Source organism: Ochotona curzoniae, unplaced genomic scaffold (genome assembly GCF_017591425.1).
Source record: "Ochotona curzoniae isolate NIBS_2020 unplaced genomic scaffold, NIBS_Ocur_1.0 scaffold_2453, whole genome shotgun sequence".
In the NCBI taxonomy this organism is placed as follows: domain Eukaryota; kingdom Metazoa; phylum Chordata; class Mammalia; order Lagomorpha; family Ochotonidae; genus Ochotona; species Ochotona curzoniae.
The window spans coordinates 10,529,095-10,549,230 of NW_024467094.1; the positions used below are offsets into that span (position 1 = coordinate 10,529,095).

Sequence of the window (20,136 nt, forward strand, 5' to 3'; positions counted from 1 at the left end):
CCACAGGTAAGTGTCCACCCCAGGAGGGGCTGAAATCAGCAGACAGGCTCAGAATCAGAACACCCATGTCTGTTCCCATGTGTGTAACATGGACACAACAAGCATTCGCATGCTGGTTGTCGAGGGATGGACTGACACATCGCTGAACTGCAGCAATGATGCTGACTTCACAGGTAAGGAGGCTGAACTCCCACAAGACCCAGCACCTCACCCATCAGATCAGCCATGCCTATGATGCTTTCCCTGCTGCACCAGATTTTGGGGAGAACATGGGAGGGGGAGATTAATTATCCAAGGGAATAGGAGGCCACGACACATTCCTCCACTTTCCCACATCTTCTGGGAATCCTTGACCTGCACCAGGGCTTTCAGTTTCTATAGCTCTGATTAGAAAGTCATGTTGGCAGGCAGAAACACTAAGGGAGCCCCAAGACACAGTCCTGGGGGCTTCTCTTAACAAAGCCCCAGGAGGGATAGCATCACCTTCTTGGGGGCTCGTTAGGCGGCTGCTAAAGAAAACATCTTCACCTCATCTCCCATCTGGGACTTCCCCTTCCCCCGAGGCCCATGGAAAATCTGGACAGCAGGTTTATCTCTGATCAGATAATCTGAGTTGACATCTACTTGTCCCCATCAAGAGACCAAGGAGTCCCTGCCCACCTTACATCCAGCACTTATTCCTCCACCTCCTTTAAATGTTTCCAGTCCGTGAAGTTGACTTCCTCTCTGTCCAGGATGTCTTCTGGAACCAGTCATCCTCACACAGATGCTCTTCTCTAAAATTCTGCAGATGTCTGAGCCGCCCTCTTATTTAAGGCATGTTAAGTATTCGTTTGCCATAAGGCAAGTTACTTTTTAAATAGCAATTTAAAAATGAATTTCTTAAATTTATTGTAAAAAGGAATCTAACACATATTCTGTCCTCAGTTTAGAAAAGCAGGGGGCATGAACTTTATGGAGAAATGACATGGACACAAAATAAACAGTCACATGTCAAACAATAATGTCTGGTAGGAGTTTGGGAGGGAGCAGGAGAGATCTGTTTCAGAGAGGAAAAATTTCAAGTCATTTTGAGTCAATTCTACTACCAGCATTTAAGCCGATTCTTGAAATGTAGTTGGAGGGAAGCTCTGCAAGTAGGAAAAAAAAAAAAAAAAGGCAGCACAGGCAGAGACATGGAAAAATCACAGGATTTTAATCTAGTGTTGTTGCTAAAACTGGCCCAAGGGGGAGAATGTGGAGTGTTAACTATGCTTTAAAGTTAAAGAGCTCTTATCTGGCTCCATCGATGTGTCCATTGGCAAAGTATCCAGCGATTGGCAATTTCATCAATGTTCATCAGGCCTGAGGATGATTTCTGCCTTCCCCTGATTCACCTGTTCCTAGAAGTCTAAAGCCATCTTGGAGATCACCCCATCCAAGTTCTCTTTCTTGGTCTGCCCACTGCAGCTTCCCAATGGCCTTAACACACACAAGAGAGACTGCAGAGTGTCGTCCCAGGCACTTGGTCCTCTGGGAAAGCCTCTGGCTAAGGGCAGTGCCATCTCCCCAGCTCCACCCAGAAAGGCAAATTACCTTCCCAAAGAAACCCGTTGGACTGCAGGAAAATTCACCCTGACTCTGAAGACTGGGATAGAAGTGCATGTCCCTGACTGCAGTCGGCTGCCGCTCCCACCCTCTGATGACTCTTGTAACTTCTTCCACCCCCCAGAAATGCCAACTTAATGAGTGGCTTCCCATGACAGAAACCCCATTGGCACCAAGGTCTATGTGCTACCAACAAAATCAGCGCTCTTGCTGGAAGGCCTTGGAACCAGCCTTTCGTCTTTAGTGCTTCCTGGGTAAGTCCAGTGATTATGGGCACTGAGAATTTAATAGGGGGTCAGCCACAACATCTAGCGATAACTTTAATGTCTGTGACTTCTCTGTATGTCAACTTTTAAACCCTTGAAGATTATGCCTTAAACTTGAAGGAACACCAGGAAAGAGCTTGTGGCTACTGGCCCCCATTCAGTGGTGTGGTAGTTAGGTTGGGTGCTTTGAAAAATGCTTAAGTCTGGTCTCCCCTTCATCAGACAGCGGCGGGGAGGGGGGGAGTGTCCAGGCATCACGGTTTTACAGACTCATATTCTAATGTGTAACCAAGTTTGCTACTCACCACGACACTCTTGGTTTCCAGTTGGTGTGTCTCTGCCTCTGCCTCTCTAGTCCATGCTAATTGGCAGCTGTAAAATAGTGTTGACCACCTGTGCCCTTCCATTTTCTGATTCCAGTCTCTTCTATGCCAAGAAGTTACATTACTCTCTCTTAAATCATATTTATTTTAGGGTGTTTTTTTTTAAAGATTTATTTTATTTTTATTGGAAAGGCGGATATACAAAGAGGAGAGACAGAGAGGAAGATCCTCCGGTTGTTTTTTTTTTTTTTTTTATTGGAAAGGCAGATTTACAGAAAGAGGCAGAGATAGAAAGATCTTATACCTGCTGATTTACTTCCCAAGTGGCCACAATGGCCAGAGTTGAGCCAATCCAAAGCCAGGGACCAGGAGCTTCTTCCAGGTATCCCACACAGGTGCAGAATCCCAAGGCTTTATGAAGTCCTTTGCTGCTTTACCAGGCCACAAGCAGGGAGCTGGATGGGAAGCAGAGTGCCCAGGATATGAAAACTGCACCCGTAGGCAAGGATTTAGGCATTAGGCTATTTCACTGGGCCCCATATTTTATTTTTAATTGACATTACAAAAAGCATACATTTTATAGATTGCAATGTGATATTTCAATTCATGTTTAAAATATGTAATGCCTATATCAGGGTAATTCCCATATCTGTTACCTTCAGCATTAATCATTTTTTGTGTTGTAAGCATTCAAAATTTTCCCATACTACCATTTTGAAAACATGAGTATATCAGAAAGTATGTAGAAAATGCAATTAAAAGCTGAGCTCATTTTTGTGCCCCCAAAATTTGAAAATTCACACATACAAGGGGTCTTCAAAAAGTTTTTTTAATTGGCGTTATGACAAACTTACGTTTCAATTAGCAGTAATCGTGCCATAGATAAAGCTCATTGGCTATGATAACTGTCACTGTGCAAAGCTCTAACTTATTTTTTAAATCCGTGTTTCCACAGACTTTCTGAAGAAACTTTTGTACACTCCAGTGTCTGTCTCTGCCGTCACCTTTCTAACCTCCTAACTGTAGCTTTGTGTATGTACCAACCTCCCTACCACAACAGTCCTTTCCGTCTTTAAACTCATTTTTATCTATTTTGAGAGTGATTGAGAGAGCTCCCATCTGCTGTCGCCACCCCCCCCCCCAAAAAAAAATCCATATGGCTGGGATCAAAGCAAGAGCTGGCAAAGCAATCCAGGTCTCGTTCGTGGGAGATAGGAGCCCAGTCGCCTGGGCCATCGCTGCTGCTTCCCGCGGTTTGTATTGGCAAGCTGGAATGCAGAGTTGAAGCCAGCGTGGCACGTCTTACCTACTACACACCCATTCGCTACCTTGCCCTTAGCGAAATTCTAATCCCCTCTTATTCTAGGGGCAATAGAGACATCCATGATGTTTATGCGGAGTTAATATAAAATCTAAAAGAGCCGGTTTCATCTGGCTTTCTCTGTACCCACTTGCTTTCTTGGAAGATGGCTCTTAGATGGCTTCTCCTAGGTCAGTCCTACCAGAGTCAGAAACGAGCGACAGACTCATGGCCAAGCCTCAGAGAATCTGCCTGCGTGGAGCAGCCAGCGCGAGCCATGCCTGGGACTCCAGATTGGATTCTAGGGAGAGGGAGCAGACAGTGCAAATAAAACAAAACAGTTCACTGGCACTGTTACACAAAGTCCAGAGTAACAGTTTAATGACAACAACAAAACAAAGAACTGGCGTCGGAGTGCTCCTTTAGGCAGGGTTCAGGTTCCTGGCTTTGAGCTGGTGTTTCTGATCACAATCCTGAGTACAATTTCTCTGATTCTTACACCTTCCCCTAATCTTTGTTATTTCTAGAAGCCTTTTCGCTTGAGTGATGGCTTGACTATTTTCTAGTTTCACTGAAAATATTAATTTTTCCATATTGGAGCTTGACTGTTGGGCTGAGCTGGCTCTTCACAGAAAAATGAGGAAATTCCATCTAAATCTTACTACAAACAAAATGCTTGCTTTTTCCTTAGTTTCTGCAGCATTCTGATCCTTTGGGTTAGGAGACAATGAGAGGGTGGGAATGGCGGTTGCATTGGGCATTTGAACACAGGGCGAAGACTTTGAGGTGATAGAAACCTCCATGAGTCAAGCACAAAAAGCCAAGTGGAAAAATAGTCACCCAAACATCCGTAAGTTCACACGGCCCTTTGAACACAAACACCTGAAAATGTGTGTGTTGAGTCTGTGAGTGAGACAGCTAACACCCCCTATCCCGGAATGTTTCCTTGCAGGAAGAGCTCATGGGACCAGAAGCCAGAGCCAACAGCTCAGCTCTCACAGAGTTCATCCTCCTGGGCCTAGTGGAACCTGGAAAGCTGGAGTCTCTGCTCTTTGTTCTCTTCCTCCTGATCTACCTGGTCACAGTGGGGGGCAACCTCAGCATCCTGGCTGCCATCCTGGTAGAGCCCAAGCTCCAGACCCCCATGTACTTCTTCCTGGGCAACCTGTCCGTGCTCGATGTCAGCTGCATCAGTGTCACCGTCCCTCCAATGCTGGGCCGCCTTGTATCCCACAAGCGTACAATTTCCTATGATGCCTGCCTCTCCCAGCTCTTCTTCTTCCACTTTCTGGCTGGTGTGGACTGCTTCCTGTTGACAGCTATGGCCTATGACCGGTTCCTGGCCATCTGTCGTCCCCTCACCTACAGCACACACATGAGCCAGACTGTCCAGAGGACACTGGTGGCTGTGTCCTGGACCTGCGCCTTCTCCAATGCACTGATGCACACTATAGTTCTATCCACCCTAAACTTCTGTGGCCCCAATGTGATCAATCACTTCTACTGCGACCTCCCACAGCTCTTCCAGCTCTCCTGCTCCAGCACCCAACTCAACGAGCACCTGCTCTTTAGTATGTGTATCTTCATGGCAGGTGCACCTGTGGTTCTCATCATCACCTCCTACCTAAATGTGGCAGTTGCAGTTCTGCAAATCCGTTCTGCTGAGGGCAGGAAGAAGGCCTTCTCCACCTGCGGCTCTCACCTCACTGTGGTTTGCCTCTTCTATGGGACAGGCATCTTCAATTATGCTCGCTTTGGCTCAGAGGTGGCTTCCGACAAGGACAAAGGGGTTGGGATTTTCAACACAGTCATCAACCCATTGCTGAACCCGCTGATCTACAGCCTCAGGAACTCTGACATTCAGGCCACTCTGAGGAGAGCACTCACAGGGAGACAGTGATAGATGCTTCCTTTTGCATCTTTCCAATGGAGGAAGATTTCTCATGAAGGCAGTGACTAGTTCGGGGAGGGGAGTGGGCAGCAGAGAACCTGTAATCATTTTTCCTATATTCTTTTTTTAAAAAAGATTTTTTTTGTTTATTTGTATTGGAAAGTCAGATATACAGAGAGGAGGAGAGACAGAGAAGATCTTCCATCTGCTGATTCATTCCCCAAGTGAGTGCAACAGCTGGTGCTGAGCCGATCCTAAGCCAGGAGCCCAGAGCTTCTTTCAGGTCTCCCACTCGGGTGCAGAGTCCCAAGGCTTTGGTCCATCCTCAACTGCTTTCCCAGGCCACAAGCAGGGAGCTGGACGGGAAGCAGGGTGGCCAGGAGATGAACCAGTGTCCATATGGGATACCGGCGCATGCAAGGTATGTGAGGACTTAAGCCACTAGGCTACTGTGCTGGGCCCCATTTTCCTATATTCTGAGTCTTGAAGGCAAGTATGACGTATTTGTCCTACAAGAAACCCCTATATAATCCATTCATTTATTCACTCAGAAATGTTTTTGATGGTTTCTTTGATTCAGGAAGTCTCCCAGCACACTGGTGGTACAAAACAAAAGTTCTAGGCAACTCACATGCTACACAAGTAGGGAAGTAAACCAGCAAGTGATTGTTCTGTGACAATGACAAGTACTATAAGAAAGGCAAAAACTTAGGTTTGCCAAGTCAGTACTGCAGAGCAAGCTCCCTGGGGAGTGGCTACTTTGTGTCCCCTTTCTAGATGCGGGGTGTCATTGGCCACCCCGTTTGCCTGAGAGCCAGTGTCGCGTTGGGAAGGGCCGTATGCTTAATCCCAGACTAGTTCCTGAAAACATCAGGGCAATGCTTCCCTCTGGTGTGCATGTGAGAGTCCTTCCAGACCAAAGGGTGTGAACTTTATTTTTAAAAATTATGTATTTGGGCCCAGCGCGATGGCGCAGTGGTTAAGGTCCTCACCTTGCACACCCGGGATCCCATATGGGCGCTGGTTCTAATCCCGGCCACCCTGCTTCCCATCCAGCTCCCTGCCTGTGGCCCAGGAAAACAGTCGAGGACGGCCCAAAGCCTTGGGACCCTGCACCCATGTGGGAGACCTGGGAGAGGCTCCTGGCTTCGGATTGGCATAGCATCGGCCGTTGCGCTCACTTGGGGAGTGAATCAGCAGATGGAAGATCTTCCTCTCTGTCTCTCCTCTCTGTATTTCCACCTTTCCAATAAAAATAAAATAAATCTTTTTAAAGAAAGATTTTTAAAAATTCTGTATTTGTATTTGAAAAGCAGAGTTATAAGAGAAGGAGCGAAACAGAGATCTCTCATTCACGGCTTCACTCCTCAGATGACTACAGCAGCCAGAAACGGACCAGGCTGTTGGGAGTTGGGCACTTGAGAGATGATCTGGGTGCAGGAATCCGAACACCATCTTCCATTGCTTGGGCCATCTTCCATTACTTCCCCCGACACATTCCAGAGTTGAATGGGAAGTGGAGCAGCTGAGTCACGAACCAGCACCCATATGGGATGCCGCCATTGCAGATGGAGACTTAATCTAAGATGATACAACACTGGTCCCGGAAAATTCATTTTTAAACCATGACTGTGATACCATGGATTGTTTTATTCGGCTGTTTGCTTTTCACCTTTAAGACAATTAGCCTCTCCTCTCCACTCCCACAAAAGATTGTGGAATGTTTAGGAGAAAGAGCCACTAAATCAAAGAATCCTTCATGTATGTCCTGCATCTTAACGTCAGAAGGGATCCATCTCCTGCCCTGTCCTCCTCACTTACATGATGTCACTTCCATCACACACATGGCAAAGCCTTTGAAAGAGGAAGTGTCTTCCCCAGGGCTGCCTGCCCTCCGAGAGCAGTGTGCTTCTTCGATGAGCGCACAGGTTGTGCTTCTGTTGGGATTTCCCTCAGTGTGTCCTTAAGTGCAAATATAGATGGTTGTAAAGTATTCACCAGTGTCAGATCTGGTAGTGGAAATGCTCAGGCATTATTTTGCCAAGCACAAAAGCAAGACTCAGGGCCTCTTCCCTGCACCCTAAATCCGATGGTTGAGTGAATCTTTCTTCAAAACGTCACATCTGTTCCTCTGAGACGTTTGCGTGTATGACTGCTCATGTTGGTAGAACCATCCTGTTTTGTGATCTTTGTAATAGAATGCTTTACATGGCATAGATGTTCTGTCTTGTGTGTTTTAAGTGTGGTATAATATCTCACTAAATTAATCAATTCTAACTCATTTAACCAAATCGCTATTGATGCAACTTGGATTTTTTTTTCCAGTGTGGCAATAGTAAATAATGTAGGGACGCATACCCTTACAAAGCTGCTTTTCCAAAGCTATGTCGTTATACAAAACATTCCATTACAGAACTGTGTCAGATCAAAGAAAACTTCAACATAAATTTTGAGGTCCTTAAACACATCTACACACACACACACATACACGTTTGCATTACTTTATGCACTCACTGAGTTGTCATTTGTTATGTTTATCCCCATTGCTTTTATTAAGGATTATAAATAAAAATAAATAAATAAATATCTTTGAGAGGGTACCATAGGGAGTTTATATAAATCGATGTATCATGGGGAGAGGGTTCGGGGAGGAGTGGGAGACATGCTTCCCAGGGCTGCTCCCAGTACCAGCTGCCTTAGTTTGGTTCATACCAAAGCAAAGCTTGAGACAAGACTGTGTGCATGCGGTTTAATCTGGAAATTGTGAGAGCAAGTATCAGCCTGCTGCTTTAGCAGGTGGCCCAGGACAAGACTGATCTATGAAGAGTGGGACACAAAAGGCAGCTAAGTCCCTTACTGAAGTGTGAATTGCTGAAGTCTTCCTGTGCAGAGTAAACAGAATGCCTCCTGGGACAGTGTGAAGAGAAGTGGAGCCTTCACCCCCTGGATCCCATTCCACACTGAGGGGTTGCCATCTTGACTTGAGTCATCTGCCAGAATCAACTTCCCCTTATTCACAATAGCAGAGGATCCCGGGAAAGACGCTATACCTTGTACATTACAAAAACCCACAGGGAAATGTCCACTTCAGTCACTGCTGAAACCAGAAGACAGACCCAGAGTCAATGGCAGTGTCTGCCACCACCTACTAGAAAGAGTCTGGCTTGCTTGGCATGTCATCACAGACACAGAAGAACCCGTCAGTGTGATTGACAGGTAGACTGATATATTGTTGAACCTAGGCTAACAGCCTAAAGATTCTTACTAAAGTGCTCACAGCCATTCTTTCTGGTGGAGTATATGCTCACTTCACAGACAAGGACACTGATACCCCAGTGGGTTTGCTAGCTCACCCACCAGAAGAGCATTTCTGTCCAGAATGTTTTTCCTGATGCAATCAACTTCCCAGGCAGTAGACAGATTCCTCTCTGGGAGAAGGAAAGTTGGGGTGGTAGATATTCATGAGAATAGGACCTAGAGGAAGACATTCCTTAACTCTCCCATATCTTGTGTTCACTAATTTATGACCTTCACAATAACTCCCCATTATTACAGGCCTGACTTTAAAAACAACAACAAAAAAAAAAAAAAAAATGGGACCCCAGCAAGATGGCTCAGTTAGCTAATCCTCCACTTCCAAGCGCCAGGATCGCATATAGGCACTGGTTGGTATCCCGCCTGTTCCATTTCCCATCCAGCTTCCTACTTGTGGCCTGGGAAAGCAGTAGAGGATGGTCCAAAGCCTTAGACCCTGCACTCATTTGGGGAGTAAACCAGCAAGTGGAAGATCTTTCTCTCTCTCCTTCTCTCTGTAAATCTGCCTTCCAACTCAAAATAAATAAATAAGTAAATAAATCTTTTTAAAAAGAAAATCATGTTGGCTGCTGGTGCCATGGCATAGCACACTAAGCCTCTGCCTGTGACACCAGCATCCAATATGGGTGCTTGTTCCTGTCTGCTCCACTTCTCATCCAGCTTCCTGCTTGTGGCCTGGGAAAGCAGCAGAAGGATGGCCCAAGTCCTTGGAACCCTGTACCTGTGTGGGAGACCAGGAAGGAGTTTCTGGCTTCTGGCTTTAGTTCTACTCAGCTCCGGCCATTGTGGCCACTTGGAGTAAACCAGCAGATTGAAGATTCTCTGTCTCTGTCTTTTTGAAATTCTACCTTTCAAATTTTTTTAAATCTTAAAAAAAAGGGGGGGAAAGAAAGAAATCCATGTTGGTCGGCAGGTTCCCACAAATCTTTGTCACAACACAGCTTTCCTACTACTGCTTTCCAGATCACCAGGAGATCCCCAAGACACAGTCCTGGGGGTTCCTTCTAACAAAGCCCCGGGAGGGACAGCATCACCTTCCTCAGGATTCATTAGGCAGCTGCTAAAGAAAACATTTCCATGCCACCTCCCATCTGGGGTTTTCCATTCCCCCGCAGGCCCATGGGAAGTTGGAAGTGGGTTTATCTCTGCTCAGATACCCTGAGTTGACATCGAAGGAAGGAAACCACTCCATGAAGAAGCCCCCATCTAGTCTGCAACTGCACCTGCCACTTCTTAGGGGGCTTAAAGGAGAGGGAGCCACAGTGACGCCATCATTAAAACAGAGCATTAGATCATTGGCCTGTACCGCTGCCCACAGAGCCAGGGCTGGGGCCATCTAAGTACCAGGCTTTGGGGCCATCTGTGTGGAGAACCAGCAACATTTTCTTTCCCTAACCTCTCTCCCCATCCCTCACTTCCTTCCTGGGCTGGCTAATATCCGAGTCCTCCAGAGAAGACTGCAATGAAGATAGCAGCTTGGCCTGCCCTGACTTAGGCCCCTTATTTAGCCCCCTCGGTGCTCTCTGGGTAGACGACTGGTCTCCTAAGCTTCTCATCTTCCTTCTTAGAGACCTCACCTTCCATGTGCATTCCGAGGTGAGTACACTCAGAGACCCATTCTCTGCTCTTGCAAAACAAGGTGCTGCATGGCCATCATCTCCAACATGCCTATATCCAGATGTCCCAGAAAGGGAGTATCCATTTGAGAAAAGATGCTGAGACTGTAACCCACAAGTCCCGGCTCCTTTTTTGGTCCCTTCTGCCCAAGTCTCTCTCTCTCTCTCCTTTCGGATGCGGCCTGCTCTGTCACCTTCAGGAGTGACTAGGAAGGGACTTACCAAGCCCGGTTCTTGACTCTCTCTCCATTGGAGGCATTGTTGAACATTTTCATTGTTGGGAACATAAGGAGTTTGCGTTTCCAGAGTAGGAGGAATCACAGCTCAGTGAAAAGAGCCTCAGAGTGGCTGACTAGGAGGGCTTCTCTTGTGCTCTGGGACAACCCTGTCACACTCTGGATGTCTCTGGGGGAGTCAGATGGCATCCCAGGCTCCCATCACACTTAGCATGTTGCCCTTCTGGCCATCAGGATTAGCCTCAGGCGCTTCTCCTCCTGTCTGTGAGTTACTTGTCTATGGCACCAACCTCCTAAGGGTCTTATGGTTTTGTTGCCATTTACATGAAATCTGTCTGCATTGCACTTGTCCCTCAAGAGACAAAAGACATCTTCAGCACTTGCACTTTGCATCATCAGCACCTCACCATCCAACTCCTTTTCGTCATACTAACCCAAGGCCTCCATTTTCTACTTTTCTGTGTTCACAAGGTCTCCCAGGACCAGTCAGTCTAGCTCACACTGACTGCTCTTCCTCAAAGTCCTGCAGATGTTTGAATCACCCACTTATTTAAAAAATATTAAGGAGTGGTTATGTAAAGTATTATGATAAGTATGACTACTAAAAAATGAATCAAACTTCTGTCGTCAAATTACAGAGAGCAAAGATCTCTCTAGAGAAGGAACTCCCAACAAATAATGTATCCTGGGGGTTTGGGAGGAGGAGGAGAAAAGAGGGATGGGAGATAGAAAGGGAAGGAAGGGAGGAGATCTATTTTAGACAGGAAGGTTTCGGAGAAGAAATTGATTCAGCTGCCAGCATTTGAACCAAGTCTTGAAATTGACAGGCATGTGGAGTTGGAGGGAAGCTATTGCAAGTAGCAAAAAAGCAGTGTGAGCAAAGAGGTAAAAAAAAAAAAAATCACAGGGCTGCAGTCTGACGATGTTGTTAAAAGGGACCCCAAGAGGGAGAATGGGGAGCACTAACCATACTTTATATACGTGTGAACTCATCTATCGCCATTGATTTGTTCATTTGCAAAGCTTCCATCAGTTACCGATTTCATCAATACCAACCAGGCCCAAGGAGGACCTCTTCCTGCTATTAAATCACATGGTTCTTGGATTTAATGATGTCTTAGAGATCACCACATCCGAGTTCTCCTCTAGTTGGTGTCCTTATTGCAATACCCAATGCCCTAAACACACAAGACACACGAATTCTGCGGTACAAGTGCCTTCAAGCACAAGCACACTAGGATTTTACTAGATGAGAGATTGTTAGTTTGTATTCTGGGCTGTGGCCCCTCGTCCTGGGTTCTAACATCACAACCCAGGCTCTACGTCTCTGATTCCTGTCATACCTTCATTTGCTCTTAACCGTTTCTAGAATGCTTCACACCTGAGTTATATTTTTAACTGCTTTCTTGCTTCTCTGAAAATAGAAATGTATCTTTCTTGAAGTCTGCTGATTGGATAGAACTGATTCCTCAGAGGAAAATGTAGGAAATTACATATAAATCTCACTGCATGCAAACAGAAAGTCTACTTTCATCTTAATTCATTTCCTTAAGTATTCTATACCTTGTAGCTAGGAGACAATTAGAGGGCTGGCACAGTGATGGCACTGGGAAGTTAGCTAAGAGCAGGATGAAGGCATTGAGATCATAGAAGAGATCAACAAGAGAGATTTGGTCTGAGTGTGGGAAAACATTCATGAGAATACAGGGACTTCACAATGGGACACAGTGATTGAAGCATTTAAGTTCTTTCATTGAATATGTGGGCTGACACCTCCTCTTCTGGAACATTTCCTTGCAGGAAGAGCTCATGGGACCAGAAGCCAGAGCCAACAGCTCAGCTCTCACAGAGTTCATCCTCCTGGGCCTAGTGGAACCTGGAAAGCTGGAGTCTCTACTCTTTGTTCTTTTCCTCCTGATCTACCTGGTCACAGTCGGGGGCAACCTCAGCATCCTGGCTGCCATCCTGGTAGAGCCCAAGCTCCACACCCCCATGTACTTCTTCCTGGGCAACCTGTCTGTGCTCGATGTCAGCTGCATCAGCGTCACTGTCCCTCCAATGCTGGGCCGCCTTGTGTCCCACAAGCGTACAATTTCCTATGATGCCTGCCTCTCCCAGCTCTTCTTCTTCGACCTGCTGGCTGGTGTGGACTGCTTCCTGTTGACAGCTATGGCTTATGACCGATTCCTGGCCATCTGTCATCCCCTCACCTATAGCACTCGAATGAGCCAGACTGTCCAGAGGACACTGGTGGCTGTGTCCTGGACCTGTGCCTTCTCCAATGCACTGATGCACACTGTGGCCCTATCCACCCTGAACTTCTGTGGCCCCAATGTGATCAATCACTTCTACTGCGACCTCCCACAGCTCTTCCAGCTCTCCTGTTCCAGCACCCAACTCAACGAGTTGCTGCTCTTTGCTGTGGGTTTCATCATGGCGGGTACCCCCATGGTTCTCATCATCACCTCCTACCTAAATGTGGCAGCTGCGGTCCTGCGCATCCGTTCTGCCGAGGGCAGGAAGAAGACCTTCTCCACCTGCGGCTCTCACCTCACTGTGGTTTGCCTCTTCTATGGGACAGGCATCTTCAACTACATGCGACTTGGCTCAGAGGTGGCTTCCGACAAGGACAAAGGGGTTGGGATTTTCAACACAGTCATCAATCCATTGCTGAACCCACTGATCTACAGCCTCAGGAACTCTGACATTCAGGCCATCATAAAGAGGGCCTTTTTGGGCCAGCAATCATCTACCCGATAGGTGACAGAGTTCCTCTTTTCATGCCTTCTCTGGAAGGAATTTTCCCATGAAGATAATAACTGTTTCAAAAATGAGCTATAATCATTCTCCTGTATTCTAATGCTGGAAGGTCAATATTGGGCATGTATTATCTGAGAAAATCTTATCTCATTCATTAATTTGTTCATTCAATAAATGTTTATCAATCATTCCTGTGATCCAAGTATTCTTCTAGGTGGACAACATGCACAATGGTCTCTACACTCATGCAGCGCACATGCAATGCAGGTAGGCAGAGGGAGTGCGCAGTGGTTAGTGCTCCATGTTCCTGCTCAGCTGTGTTAACCTTCCCCAGGGCTGCCTGCCCTCCAAGAGCAGTGTGCTTCTTTGACAAGCGCACAAGTTGTGCTTTGTTAGGATTTTTCTCAATGTGTCCATAAGTGCAAATATGGATGTTTCAAAGTATTCATGAGTGTCAGACCCGGTAGCAGAAGCATGCAGGTATTATTTTGTCAAGTAGAAAAGGAAAGCCCAGCGTCTCTTCCCTGCACCCCAAATCCTACTACTTATGTGAACCTCCTTGGGAAGTCCACATTTGTCCCTCCAGGGATACTTTGCATCTGTGCTATAAACACTTCATGTCAGAAGAACAATCCTGTTTTGTTGTTGTTGTTGTTGATGATGATGATGATGATGATTTCTTTAAAAAATATTTATTTATTTCAAAGTCAGAGTAATACAGAGATATCTTCTATCCACTAATTTTCTGTCAATAGCCACAGCGATCAGAACTGGCCTGATCCAAAGCCAGGAGCTTCTTCCACGTTTCTCATGTGGGTGCAGAGCCCAGGTTCCTGGCCATCTTCTGCTGCTCTCCCAGGTGCATTAGCAGGGAGCTGGATAGGAAGTGGAGCAGCTGGGATTCAAATGAGCACCCATCGTGGATGCCAGCTCACAGGTGATGGCTTTACCCGCTATGCCACAGCCCAGACACCTGTTTTGTACTCTCATTTTCCCTACTCTCAGTGTAATACAATGTTTTACAAGTCAAAGACTAGTGCTTGCTTTGTGTATTTTGAGTGTGGTTATTATAATATGCCATTTAGTATAAAAATTGATGACTTATTTACCAAAACCTCCACTGAAACAATTTAACTTGCTGTCAATTGCTTTGCACCAGTGGATAATGTTATAATGAGCATTTTTATAAGGATGTTGTCATAAATGTGTCTTTTTACAGTCTTAAAGTTGAAACACTGCAGTGTTTCATTAAATATTTTCAGCTTTATGAAAGTAACATTGTTAAAAACTGTTTCCAGGTCTGATGTCCAATCTGCTGTGACGCCTCACAGTTGCCGACTTGTGCACGGGGTGAGAGTAGTTCAGCAAGTTTGCTTTTACATTTTTTAAATGTATTTATTTATTTCAGCAGCACAGAGTGTTCCCCTATGCTGGTTTATCCTCCAAATGCCAAAACCAACTGAGTTAAAGCCCTGAAGCCAGGAGACAGCGACCCAACCCAGGTCTCCCAGGTGGGTGGCAAGACCCAATTGTGTGAACTACCAGCACAGCCTTTTCAAACAAGTGCATTAGCAGGAAGCTCTGTTCCTCATAACACTGAACAGCAGAGCAGCTGAGAATTCAAGTCCAACCTGTATGAAGGTCTAAGTTAATCTACCAGACATCAACATTCATCTGCCTAGGTGAAGGAAATCCAAAACAAGGAATAGAGAATAAAGATATTCATCTCCAGTTATGGATAAGGGGCCACAGTGGGAAATCAATCTTGTTCCACTGGACTTATACCTAAGTCTTTCCAGCTTAGAACTGGCCTCCACATGGGAGGCAATTCTGAATTACAGGATGCTTACTCAATCTGTCTTGAAAAGAATGAAGTGAACTCATTTTAAGGACAATGGCAAATGGAAGTCCCTCATGACAGCATGTGAGTTGGAGAAAATGGGAAGCTAGTGTTGCATTGCAAGGACCGAAGGCCTTCAATCCAAGGTATTGTCGCCTTTCTAAAGGCATTAGCTGTCTCCAGGACATGGCTCTACCACCAAATACTTCATCCCTGCCTGGAGGTGGTCGAGGGATATTATTAAATATAAAGAAATGAAACTCTGGATGTGCTCCACAACCGTCACGGCAAACACCAAGAACAGCTGCACTCCTAAGTGAAGCCCTACGCCTGTGTAGGCTGTAGCAGATACACACAAAACACCCGCATCAGGTACAATGGAACTGATGGACACAAGAGCTACACACTGCTCACCCGTGCTTTAACTTCAAATGTATCTTCTCATTTTAAGTTGTTTGTGGATATTTTTTCCCAAAAGAACATAGACCACCACCATACAATTGAGATCTTTAATGACTATACATATTTTCATAGATCTATTTTTCAATTGGAAAGGGAAATCCTACAGACAGGAGAAGGAAAAGAGAAATCTTTCATCCGCTGGCTCACTCCCCGAATGACCACAATGGCCAGAGCTGAAGCAATCTGAAGCCAAGGACCAGTAACTTCTGAGTTTCACACCCGAGTTCAGGGGCCCAAGTGCTTGAGCCATCCTTCGCTACTTTCCCAGTCCATGGTATGGGCTGGATGAGGAGTGGAGCAGCCAGGAGTAGAACCACCACCCATAGGGGATGTCAGCACTACACGGCAGAGGATTAGCCAGTTGAGCAACCACATTGGCTCCATTAAAAATATTTTTGAATTATAACTTTACTGTGAGAAGTGTTGACTGCACTGACAGTTTCAGGAGTCAGTGGCCCCAAGAGAAAGAACCTTGGCCCCTGAGAAGTCTGCCCAGGGCCTGCTTCATGTCCTTGTTCCTCAGGCTATAGATGAATGGGTTCAGCAGGGGAGTGACCACCGTGTACATGACAGCAGCCGCTGTGTCCTCTTCCACTGAGTTGGAAGAAGAGGATGAGGGACACAGGTAAGCCCTGATCACTGTCCCAAAAAACAGAGCCACAACAGCCAGGTGGGACCCACAGGTGGAGAAAGCCTTGCGCTTCCCCTGGGCAGAGGGGACTCTGAGGATGGTGGCTACGATGCGGCTGTAAGAGGCCAGGATGAGCAGAAATGGGATTAGGATGACAGCACCCCCCAAGAAGAGAAGCACCAGTTCGTTGGCCCGGGTGTCAGAGCAAGCCACCTTCATCAGTGGCCCCAGGTCACAGAAGAAGTCAGGAACGACCTTTGTGGTGCAGAAGGATAGCCGGGAAATGAGAGAGGTATGGGTCGTGGCCACGAGTGTGGTGAGGACCCAGCAGGTTGTCACCAGGAGCACGCAGCGTCGCAGGCTCATGATCACCTTGTAGTGTAGAGGATGGCAAATGGCCACGTAGCGGTCATAGGCCATCGTGGCCAGCAGGAAGATGTCCATGTCCCCAAATGTAAGGAAGAAGTAGAGCTGAGCCAGGCACCCTGCGTAAGAGATGGCCCTGCTGTGGGTGTGGATGCTCGCCAGGGCCTTGGGCACGGTGGTGGAGATGAAGAGGATGTCTGTCCAGGACAAGCTGGCAAGGAAGAAGTACATGGGAGTGTGGAGGCGCTCATCGGTGCTGATGGCCAGGACAATGAGCAGGTTCCCCGCCACGGTGACCACGTACATCCACAGAAACAGCAGGAAGAGGACACGCTGCTGTGCCGGCCGCTCCGAGAGGCCCCAGAGGAGGAACTCAAAGAGGCCAGTCCTGTTCTCTCTCTCCATGGGCCTGGGGTCACAGCAGAAAATCTAAGGTGAGCAGTATGAAACTCTGGGTCAGTGCTTCTCTTTGGGTCTGTTTTGACCACCTGTCATGATGTAGTAAATTTCTATGGAAGCCCACTGAACACATCAGGCTAAGAAGGATGGGAGATGCAATTTAAGAGGATGCAAATGTATTATTTCTTGCCAGAGATCTCAACATTCCTTTCCATCCGAGATATCATTAGCTGAACTCACTGTTTCTTCAGCAGTACTCACTAGGAAATCAAAAATCTTTAATTTATTCCTTCTGCAGAAATTAGAGACCAATTCTGCACCTGATACAGTGCCAGGCAAGCAATACCGTGTGAGCCTTAGCTTCAGAGAGTGTCAAGTCCAAAGGGATTGACAAAACTGCATCTATTATAGTCTAACAAAATTTTTATTCAGATTTCCCCACCTACTCAAATCGCATTCAGATCCCAGGCAAGATATGTTCTGATCCATTTTGTGCTCAAAAGTCAGTTTTCAGAAGATACAAGTTACTATCATCCAGTCTTCTACAAACCAATATTCAAGCAATCCAACACACAAATTCATCAAGATCCACTGTCGACAGACTTCTCCTCTGGGTGAAACAGCAAAGAAGAAATTGTGATCTCAGAATGTGAGAAGCTGGGAAGCGAAGGCCAGCCTGGTCAGACACAGGATCGAAATACAGTGAGAACAGGAATGCTGCTCTACACTTCTGTGCAGCAGGCTGACTGTAGTTGGCAGCAATTTAACTCACATATTGTGTAACAAACTGATAAAGAGGAGATCGAACTTTGAAGTTCCCCAGGAAACGGAAATATTCAAGGAGATGGAAAGGCCAGTTACCTCACTGGATCCTCACACATCATACACACTTAGAGTCCTCACCAGTGTACCCCACACGTATTACAATTAATAAGGGCCAGTTAGAGTTGGAATGAGGAAACAGGCATGGGGGAGTAGCAGGTTAAACGGCTGCTCATGTCTCCCATATCCCAGTTCTGGCTACTGCACTTCTGAACCTGCTTCCTGTTAATCATTGGAGGCCTCACATTACGGCCAAAACACTTAGGTCCCTGCCACCTGTCTGGGAGACCCTGATAGAATTTCAGACTCCTGGCTTGGGCTTGATCCAGCTGTGGCCATTGCAATCATTTGAGGAGTGATCCAGAGGTTGGAAGATCTCTCTTTTTGTATCTCTTGCTCTCTGTCACTCTGCCTTTGAAGTTAATGGAAGCAAATAAATATTAAATAATCATTCAAAAAGCAGAATAATATAAACAGAAGGATGGAGGAGGAAGGAAGAGAGTTCCTCCAGTCACGAATGCATTTCCCAAATGACCAGTCCCGAAAATAAAATAAATCTTTTAGGAGAAAATAAAATATCCGTTAGTTCCATTGTTACTCAACACCTTACTTGGGGACTTACCAGATTAACACCATACAGATCACTCCCGGTCACAGCGGGAAAGGGTTAACATTTTCCAAATCCAGTAGCAAATCCCTGCACCTGGCTGTCACGTCACACAATATAATATGATGCATCTTAACCAGAAACGATTCACTTAAATGTAATCAAACTGCTAGCAACAGAATTCAGTTACTGAAATGCAGGATCTCAAGAATTCACTACGGAGGACAGTGAGTTAAGCAGATGCTTATAATTCCAGCATCCTGCAACAGAGCACCTGTGAGTTCTACATGATGAATCTCCAGTGCAGCTCCCTGTTACTGAACTTGGGAAAGCAGCAGAAGATGGACCTAGTGCTTGAGACACTGCCGCCCATGTGGGGGATTTGGATGGAGTTTCGGGTTTTGGCCTGGCATAGCCCTGGCTTTTGTGGTCATTTGGGGAGTGAACCAGAAGATGGATGGTTTCTGTATGTGTGTCTCCCTCTCTCCCTGTCACTGTCACTTTTCAAATAACTAAAATAAATCTTTCTTTCAAAGAGAGAGAAAAAAGGAAGGAAGGAAGGAAGGAAGGAAGGAAGGAAGGAAGGAAGGAAGGAAGGAAGGAAGAAAGAAAGAAAGAAAGAAAGAAAGAAAGAAAGAAAGAAAGAAAGAAAGAAAGAAAGAAAGAAAGAAAGAAAGAAAGAAAGAAAGAAAGAAAGAAAGAAAGAAAGAAAGAAAGAAAGAAGAGGGAGGAAAAAGAGGAAGGAAGAAAGAGAGAAAGAAAGAAATTCACTATGAGGAAAAGATCAGTCGAGTCCATGGCGGGAGCTCACAGCAGTGCTGTGTGTGGGATCACCAGGGATACAAAACTCAAGGAAAATGAGCTGCTACTGACTAAACAGCAGTCACAGCGGCCAGATGCAATACCAGGTCCTGTAGCCGAGTCCTGCTTTGACAAACCAGATGCTGTGTTTGGTATTAACTGGAGAAATTTGAAAATGGGCCAGTAACAGATAATACTGAAGTTATTAATTGGGCTGATGTAAAAACATACTTTGGATAATGTGCAAAAGTTTTTTTTTAAAGATTTTTTCTTTTTGGAAAGGCAGATATACAGATAGGAGGAGAGACAGAAGGGAAGATCTTCTGTCCGTTGATTCACCCCCAAGTGACCACAATAGTAGGAGCTGAGCCAATCCGATACCAGGAGCCTAGATCCTCTTTTGTGTCTCCCATGCAGGTGCAGGGTCCCAAAGCTTTGAACCATCCTCAACTGCTTTCCCAGGCCACAAGCAGGGAGCTGGATGGCAAGTGGGGCTGCCAGGATTAGAACCAGCGCCCATATAGGATCCTAGCACATTCAAGGTGAGGACTTTAGACACTAGTCTACCACACTGGGCCCAAAAGGGTTTTTTTTTTTTTTTTTAAGAAATATAGGCTGAATATTCAGAGTTGCAATGCCACAGTTATAAGGTATTTTAGCATGAGGAAGCTTGGTCCACTATGTTCTGGCAGCAGGATCTAGTGATCTATTTCAATTCCTAAGCAAGCCTTCCCTCCAACCTGACAGCTACACTTCACATCTGGGAGATCTCTCCCTTCCCTCTGTCCACCGCAATCCACCCCGTCCCTTCTGATCTCTACTCATCTCTGATGTCAACACATCAGAGCCAGCTCCCGAGTCAAGTAAGGCATTGGTCAGTCAGCACCCTGTGCGTACTGCCACCACTGTGACTC

At 46.1% G+C, this 20,136-nt stretch overlaps 3 protein-coding genes across 3 annotated transcripts; 2 read left to right on the forward strand and 1 right to left on the reverse strand.

The window, feature by feature from the left end:
• Positions 1-4,422: 4,422 nt before the first annotated feature.
• Positions 4,423-5,376, forward strand: LOC121170119 (olfactory receptor 3A2-like). The gene has a single exon (XM_041001069.1). It carries the CDS (start codon positions 4,438-4,440, stop codon positions 5,374-5,376), a length of 939 nt encoding a protein of 312 aa, XP_040857003.1. The 5' UTR covers positions 4,423-4,437.
• Positions 5,377-12,328: 6,952 nt separating this feature from the next.
• On the forward strand, positions 12,329-13,294 carry LOC121169994 (olfactory receptor 3A2-like). Its single transcript, XM_041000850.1, has one exon. The coding sequence runs from the start codon at positions 12,344-12,346 to the stop codon at positions 13,292-13,294; it is 951 nt and encodes a 316-aa protein (XP_040856784.1). The 5' UTR covers positions 12,329-12,343.
• A 2,750-nt stretch (positions 13,295-16,044) lies between these two features.
• LOC121169996 (olfactory receptor 1P1-like) lies at positions 16,045-16,998 on the reverse strand. The gene has a single exon (XM_041000856.1). The coding sequence runs from the start codon at positions 16,996-16,998 to the stop codon at positions 16,045-16,047; it is 954 nt and encodes a 317-aa protein (XP_040856790.1).
• Positions 16,999-20,136: the final 3,138 nt, after the last annotated feature.

Coding starts and splice junctions, on each gene's coding strand:
- LOC121169994 (XM_041000850.1), top strand. CDS start 12,344: ATGGGACCAGAAGCCAGAGCCAACAGCTCAGCTCTCACAGAGTTCATC.
- LOC121170119 (XM_041001069.1), top strand. CDS start 4,438: ATGGGACCAGAAGCCAGAGCCAACAGCTCAGCTCTCACAGAGTTCATC.
- LOC121169996 (XM_041000856.1), bottom strand. CDS start 16,998: ATGGAGAGAGAGAACAGGACTGGCCTCTTTGAGTTCCTCCTCTGGGGC.